The 8,199-nt window shown below is 45.9% G+C and overlaps 1 protein-coding gene across 1 annotated transcript; it reads left to right on the top strand.

Annotated features, from left to right (window-relative positions):
- Nucleotides 1-4,607: 4,607 nt before the first annotated feature.
- LOC115357276 (uncharacterized serine-rich protein C215.13-like) lies at nt 4,608-6,305 on the top strand. Its single transcript, XM_030048694.1, has one exon. The coding sequence runs from the start codon at nt 4,608-4,610 to the stop codon at nt 6,303-6,305; it is 1,698 nt and encodes a 565-aa protein (XP_029904554.1).
- The last annotated feature ends 1,894 nt before the right edge of the window (nt 6,306-8,199 follow it).

Here is an 8,199-nt window from a genome sequence, read left to right as displayed (position 1 = left end):
GCAGGTCTGAAGGGGTTAAGAAATACATTTTTCTTTTAAAATGAATGTTTTTGCCAATGTAATGTGTAACATATTGATGGAGGACGAGCAGAATCTGCCGCTCGGGTCGGGTTGAGACGCGGATCGGGACACAGATTTGCGTCCCGATCCACGTTCTGGAGACAAAACGGTCCAGAGGACGGGCGCACTGCAACTCGTGGTTTTGGCGAGCGCTTTGGTTTGAGGCCGGCGCCACTTCAACATGAGCTTTGTCATCAGTGAGGTGCCATGTTGCCGCGGGAAACGATCCCTTTAACAGTAAAGTATATAAAGTGGAACCACAAGCCACAGTCCGCTGTTGGACCCCGAGCCACCCGCTGAGAACCACCATGCTAACATGAACAGAAGCAAACAAATGCAGATCTAGATGTTTCAGATGTCACTGCAGAGCTTCAGAGATGTAGATCTACATCAACACTGCAAAAACTCCAAATCTTACCAAGAATATTTGTCTTATTTCTAGTCAAAATATCTCATTACACTTAAAATAAGACACGATCACCTAAGAAATAACTTGTTTTTAGACAATTTTCACTTGTTTCAAGTGAATTTTCACTTGAAAATTTACTTGTTTCATTGGCAAATTTTGCAAATTTTCACTTGTTTAAAGTGAATTTTCACTTTTTCCACTGGCAAATTTTGCCAATGAAACAGCTCTTTTTTTTTTTGAGCTTGTTCAGCTAAAATGGCGGCAAAAGGAAGTGAAAGTCCCCAAATTATTTTGCATATTTCCAAATGTTTGATGGAGTCACAAAGTATGACCCCAATAATCTAATTACCAAAATGACACACATGTAAGAACTGTGAATTAACATCATTTTCTATTCAGTTGGGTTTTTAGTTCAGTGACGTTCACAGTGAAAAGCCTCAGTGCAGCTTTAGGAGGAACACAAAGCAGAGGCGTGAGAACCTGACTCCACACTGAGGGTCAAAACATGAACAAAGATATTAGCAGCACACACACACACACACACACACACACACACACACTCTATCTGGTGTCTGATCTGTGGTTTTCCTCACAGTTCAGTGGCTCCATGTGATGTGACACAGCCTCTGTACAAAGCTCTAACCCTCTGATAGTGATCAGTGATCAATAACCCCGGCCTCCTCTGTGTGGCTCCTGCCCTCTGAGGTAAAGCAGCTCAGGTTTCCCGGACGGCTCCCGGCTTGGAAGCGGAGCTGATATTTTCTGTCCGTGTTCAGTTTTTGCTGCCAAATACTTTCAAATTTTCAGAGTTTCATCTAAAAATGTAATTATTGTCTGGAAGAAGAAACACTTGGACCAAAAAGTGCAGACAGAAACAAAGTGCAGGTCAGTGTTGTGTCCAGTGGGGGCAGCACTGAGCTAAACAGAGCAGAATCTGTGTGGGTCAGTGGGGCTAAATGCTCTAAACTGATCAGTCCATTTGATCCAGATATTGATCAGTAACTGGACTGTTCCTGTCCATATTTCTGCTGCAGACAGGATTATAAACTGAGATTATAATCCATGGCTGTGAAATGATTAGCACTGGCATTGAGGCTCTGTGCTGCTGACTGGCTGCAGAACCACAGGAGAACCAATCATCTGCTTCCTAAATGTTCCACATTTCCTTCCTCTGAGCTCAGAGAAATGTGGAGCTTCTGAAGCAGCGGAGGAGCAGGATTATCATCTACAGAGCTGACACTCTGCTCAGCCTCTGCAGCGCCCCCTGCAGGCAGAGCTGACACTGTGCTCAGCTGACTCTGGTAAAACTCTCCACTGAGACCCAAACCCAGACCAGTGAAATCATTTTAGTGCTGGCAGCTCTTTAACACAGCGACTGTGGAATAAACTACAGTGTTTAAATTAAGAATTATTCCACTAAAACTATCATCCAGCTGATAAAATCAAAAGTCGTATCAGGTTTGGTGTAACTGTGGCCAGGAGGAGATCTGGCTCCACATTATCAAAACGTTCTAACCTGCAAATCCTGTCAAAAAGTGAAGAAAATCTGTCAGCTCTCCAGTCAAGAAAAAAGAAAAAACAGCCACAAAGTCACTTTTATCTGGTAGCATCTGTTGCTAAGTGACCGACATAAAAGTTGTATAAGCGATGTTGGATAGAGTATTTAGGATTTCCCAGCCTGAGATAAGACAGGATTCCTCAAGTTCAGATTTGCTTCTGGGATAGCAAACTGGAACAGTCCTGTGTCAGACTGTTCCACTTTTAATTTAAGATTTGAGGTGGGAAGTTTCTGTTATGCGGCTCCTGATATTTGAGACTGATGTGTCGCTGGAGAATTCACCGTCAGCTGGGACAGACTGTCCCAGACTCCAGACCTCATATCTAACCCACTCGTCCCAAATGGGAAAACACAGAAAGGTGTGTCTATGTGTTTGTGTGTGTGTGTGTGAGTGTGTGTGTGTGTGTGTTGGGGGTCACCTGGATGGGAACCTGTGTTGGGAGTCACAGAGGAGTCATTAATGAGGGCCGGATGACAGTTCTTTTCTCTCGCCCTCTCTGTTTCCCAGAGCTGTCCCACTTCCATCCTCGGCCCGGCGGCTCCGCTCTGGCAGCAGCCGCTGTAATTCTGCGAGGAATTTCATCCCAACAAAACGCAGAATTGTAAAACGTTTGGATGTCCGACATTTTAATCAAGACTTTATTAATCTGTCACCCGAGAGCTGAGCTTGTTTCTCGGCTTTGCTTAATTTTATATTAAAGTTGGGGAACTTTAGCACCATTAATTAAGAGAATCAGGTTGTGTTACAAGGACTTAGTTTTGGTTTGTTGAGTCCGGCTCCTCGCTCACTTTGCCAGACAGCGCCGAGCTGTGAGGCAAGGTGAGGCTCGCAGGGCCCGGGGTGGGGCTCGCCGGGCCGGGTGGGTGGGGCTTCCAGGCCCAGGGGTGGGGGGCTCGCAGGGCCCGGGGTGGGGCTCACAGGGCCAGGAGTGGGGGTCGCAGGGCCATGGGGGCGGGCTCGCTGGGCTGGGTGGGTGGGGCTTGCAGGCCCAGGGGTGGGGGGCTCGCATGGCTTGGGGTGGGGCTTGCAGGGTTGAGGGGGGTGGGGCTTGCAGGCCCGGAGGTGGGGGGCTTGTGAGCCCCGAGGACGGGGCTTGCAGGGTCAGATTGAATTTATTTGGTGGGAAGAGGCAGATTGCGCCTCACTGATTCTTGGGAATTTGGATAAAACAGGTTTTAATTTTGAAAAAAAAAAGTGAGTTAAATTACAAAATCTGAAGGTTTATCATTATAGGCCAAGGTCTTGGCTGTTCAGCAATGTACCGGTGCAACCTCCTCATTTTGCATTTTTTTCATAAAATAGGTTTTTCCAGTTATTAGGCTACTTTGTTTTTGTCAACACCGTCACTGTAATTTTTTTTTTTTTAATTTGAAAAACATATTTTTGTATTAAAGAGACTATTACTTTAATAACTCAACAGCACCAAAGAAACATATTGTAAGCATTTTCATTTAAAACCAATATAACTGCCTCTGATGGTGGTGACACTAATCTGACGGTGGTGACAGTCGCCTCATTAAAACATACATTTCCAAAATTTATACCACTCAAGTCAATGGCTTCTTGCTTAACAACTTTATTTAACTATTTGGTACAAAAAATAAGAATCCTGAGCTCTGTTATAAGCATTTTTCAGACTTCAGTCATCACCGTCACACAGAAAACCTGACGGTGGTGACGTCTGACGGTGGAGACAAAAACTCTTTCACATGATCAGCAGGAGTTGTTCACATTAGCCAGCTTGTTTTCACCCTGTTGCTACCTGCATCAGACCTCTTCTTAAAAAGTATACATTTATTCCATAATCTAATTTAATATTTTTTATACAGAAGTGACGGTGTTGACATGTTATGGTTGTGACAGTAGCAGTGTCCAAAAATATGAAGAGATTTAAGAGAAAACAGCAAACTTCCAGGAGCCTGAGCGGTCTTGAAGCATGCAGTAGAGCTGAAGGTTTGAAAAGGGCTCCTCAGGAATGTAACTGACCTTGTAGTTGTAGATTTTTTTTTTTTTTTAAATAAATATCTGACGGTGGTGACGAATATGTGGGACACATTTTGAGCAACCACAAAATAATAGTAAATATTGTTCAAAACTCATTGTTTGTAGTTTTTAATACATATTATGATGTACTCTTTCATGTGGTAAAGACATTATTCAATGAAATTATTAGTTTTTGTTGTTTTAATCAAGTTGAAATGATTATCTCCTATCCGAGGACAACTGGTTTTGTAGGCCATGGGCCAACATATAATCATTAAATTAATACAAATTAAAAATAAACCTATAAAAGAACCTTACAAATGTACAAAGGACCCCCTGATTATGCCCTTGATTCTTTTTATTCATTAAAATGTAGTACATTTCCAACAGAAAAAGCATTTTTCTTAGTGGGACATGATTTATCCAAATTCTCAAGAATCAGTGGCCTGTGAGACTGTTCTGAGGTCAGTGTTGTTGATTTCTTTCAGATGCCAGTTGCTGTTTCAGAAACCAACACAACGTCCTCCATCAGCCCAGATCACACAGCTGACCAATCATATGCTGGCTCAACAGCCTCCAGCCAATCACCAACCAGCATGACAACCTCCACCCAGCCGGCAACCAGCCAATCACAAACCAGCACAACATCCTCCAGCCAATCACCAACCAGCACAACACTCTCCAGCCAATCACATGCTGGCTCAATAACCTCCAGCCTATCACAAACCAGCACAACACCCTCCAGCCAATCACCAACCAGCACAACACCCTCCAGCCTATCACAAACCAGCACAACACCCTCCAGCCAATCACATGCTAGCTCAACAGCCTTCAGCCAATCAACGACCAGCACAACACCCTCCAGCCAATCAGAAACCAGTACATCAGCCTTCAGCCAATCAACGACCAGCGCAACACCCTCCAGCCAATCAGAAACCAGTACATCAGCCTTCAGCCAATCAACGACCAGCGCAACACCCTCCAGCCAATCAGAAACCAGTACATCAGCCTTCAGCCAATCAACGACCAGCACAAGACCCTCCAGCCAATCAGAAACCAGTTCAACAACATCCAGCCAACCAGCAACAAGCCAATCACCAACCAGCACAACACTAAGCCGGCCATCAACCAGTGCAACAACATCCAGCCAATCAACAGCCAGCCAGTCAACATCCAGCCAATCAACAGCCAGCCAGTCACCATCCAGCCAATCAACAGCTAGCCAATCAACAGTCAGCCAGTCAACAGCCAGCCAATCAACAGCCAACCAATCAACAGCTAGCCAATCAACAGCTAGCCAATCAACAGCCAGCCAGTCAACAGCCAGCCAGTCAACAGCCAGCCAGTTAACAGCCAGCCAATCAACAGCCAGCCAATCAACAGCCAGCCAGTCAACAGCCAGCCAGTTAACAGCCAGCCAGTCAACATCCAGCCAATCAACAGCCAGCCAATCAATGGCTAGCCAGTCAACGGCCAGCCAGTCAACAGCCAGCCAGTCAACATCCAGCCAGTCAACATCCAGCCAGTCAACAGCCAGCCAATCAACAGCCAGCCAGTCAACATCCAGCCAGTCAACATCCAGCCAATCAACAGCCAGCCAGTCAACATCCAGCCAGTCAACAGCCAGCCAATCAACAGCCAGCCAATCAACAGCCAGCCAATCAACAGCCAGCCAGTCAGAAACCACAACATTAAAATCCAACCAACTGCTAATCAGTTCTTCTCTTTCAAATCAATCATTGGTCCACTCAGCACCAACACACCAACTGCCCACTTCAACGCCATCCAGCCAATCACCAACCAGCTCCACATCACACAACCAATCATCATCCAGCTCCACATCACACAACCAATCACCAACCAACTCAGAACCACCAAACCAATCATCATTCACCTCAACAGCTTCTAAACAATCCCCTATCACTTCACCACCATCCAACCAATCATCATTCATCCCAACATCGTCTAACCAATCCCTGACCAGCTCTGACTTTTCCAGCCAATCAGCATCCAGCTCAGCGTCCTCAGGAGATGTGAGTGGCTCGGCTGCAGTGACCTCTTCTTCTGCGTTGCGGCAGTGGAAGGACGCCGTGAGGCCGGCACCGCGCAGAGCCCCAGGTAAACACCACGCCTTCACATACACACGCATGTGCGCGGCAGAGCACATGTGCACGGCAGAGCGCACGTGCACGGCAGAGCGCACATGCACCTGTAATTTCACACATGACATCATGCAGATGTTACCTGAGCAGCTCGGTTTCAGGTGTCTGAGTTACCAGTTAGACGGCAGCTAAACCGTTCCAAACAAACAAAAGAACGTCTGTTTGTCCTCAGTGGGCGGGGTCTCCTCAGTGGGCGGGAGTCTCCTCAGTGGGCGGGGTCTCCTCCGTGGGCGGGGTCTCCTCAGTGGGCGGGAGTCTCCTCAGAGGACGGGGTCTCCTCAGTGGGCGGGGTCTCCTCAGTGGGCGGGGTCTCCTCAGTGGGCGGGGTCTCCAAATGGACCTGAGGAAGAAAAAATCTTTTGGGTTGGTTCACCAACCGAGAACCTGCCGCCGTGCCAGATGTTCTCGGGGTGCTGCGTTTACAGATGATGTGTCACGTTACGATCATTCACGCCGGGACATTTCCTTTCTGATTGGTTTAGGATTGGGCAAAGGTGGGAGTGGCTAATTGCATTTACTCATGTTACTGTAATTACCTAACATACAAGCGAATGATTAGCTAACGAGCTAATGTTTGCACATGCTCAAACGTTCGTCTTGACCTGCTAGCTGTCAGCTCCTGCTCACCCTAACAGAGCGTGACACTGACAGGCTCTCCTGCGGTGGAGCAGCGGCTCTGTCGGCTCCTCCAGCGTGATGTCGGGTTGTCGGGAGAAACGCCGCAGATCACTGAGAGGTGAGAGGAACTGAACAGGAAGCGCCACCGCTCGCTGCTCAGAGCCAGCAAATACTGGAAGACCTGTGTCATGTCTGATCATGTGGAAAAAAGATTTTTTTTCAGCGAAAAAATTAGTTACACTAATATTGTGAGGCAGCTGTTTCCATTTGGTCTTGTTGATTTTTAGGAAAATAAACAAATAAATAAAACAGTTATGTGAGGCTCTCGTAGAGGACACGCCCACTGGCGAGGGGCGGGGCTCCATCAGGAGGACCTTCTGTCTGCAATGGAAATGAAATCCTGAAAAGTTCCTGGTGCCAAAGGCGAGGAGAGCAGATGTGTCATGTAGTTAAAGGGAAGTTTTTCTAGCTGTTCTTTAAGACTTGGAGAACGTTTGTGGAGAACGGATTGGAGTGTGACATCAGACTCTGCTCTGATTGGTTGCTGCCTGAGCCTTGTGGTAAAAGGCGATTCGTCGTGGCAGTGAAACGGTTGTTATTGCTTTTTCCACTAGCTTCTATTTTCATTTCATTTTGACTTTCTTTTCAATTTCAGTTTTCAGTTTCAGTTTTAGTTTTAAAAGTGTTTTTTAAAGCTGGTTTGCTAGTTTAGTTTAGTTTTTATTTTTGAAAAATACTTGGTTTTAGTTTGGTTGTCATGGTTTCAGAGTTCGTTTTTGTCTAAACACGTTCTGCATAATTTTTAGTTTATTTGAGTTCGTTTTGTAAATGCACAATACAGTTTCAGTTCCTTGTTTTTTTGTGAAGCCTCGTTTTTATTTTTATTTCAGTTAACTAAAATGTCACATCTAGTTTTCGTCATTTCGTTAGTTTTCCTTGATGATATTAATCTTTGCTCTGAGCTCCCTCTTCCTACTGAAAGAACAAATCCGGCTCAGGATGACCTCCAATGCTGTTTCACTTGTTTGAGCGATTTTTGTCGGAATAGAAAAAAACAGTTGATTAGTGTTGGAAACCAGTTGATTAGTGTTGGAAACCAGTGGGATTCTCTCATGCCGCTGGCGGATTTCTGAGCTTGTTGGTGGAAGATTTCATTTTGAACGGCCGACAGACAGACGGCGAGCCGAGCTGCGTCGCTCTGAGCGCGTGCAGAGAGGCGGCGTCATCAAACTGCACAGAACATCTTCCTCCCAGTGACCAAACTGGTTTGCTGTGGACAGAAACCCAGAACAGACAGACAAAGCTGTATTCACAAAGACGCTCTGGTTTCATTCTCCATTGCATCACATTTGTTTTAGCTGAATGAAAAGTCGATCCACCTCAAGCAACTGTACAAACTTAAAGTGCC

This window comes from Myripristis murdjan, chromosome 3 (genome assembly GCF_902150065.1).
Source record: "Myripristis murdjan chromosome 3, fMyrMur1.1, whole genome shotgun sequence".
NCBI classification, from domain to species: Eukaryota; Metazoa; Chordata; class Actinopteri; order Holocentriformes; family Holocentridae; genus Myripristis; species Myripristis murdjan.
This window is presented reverse-complemented; position numbering and strand designations above follow the sequence as displayed.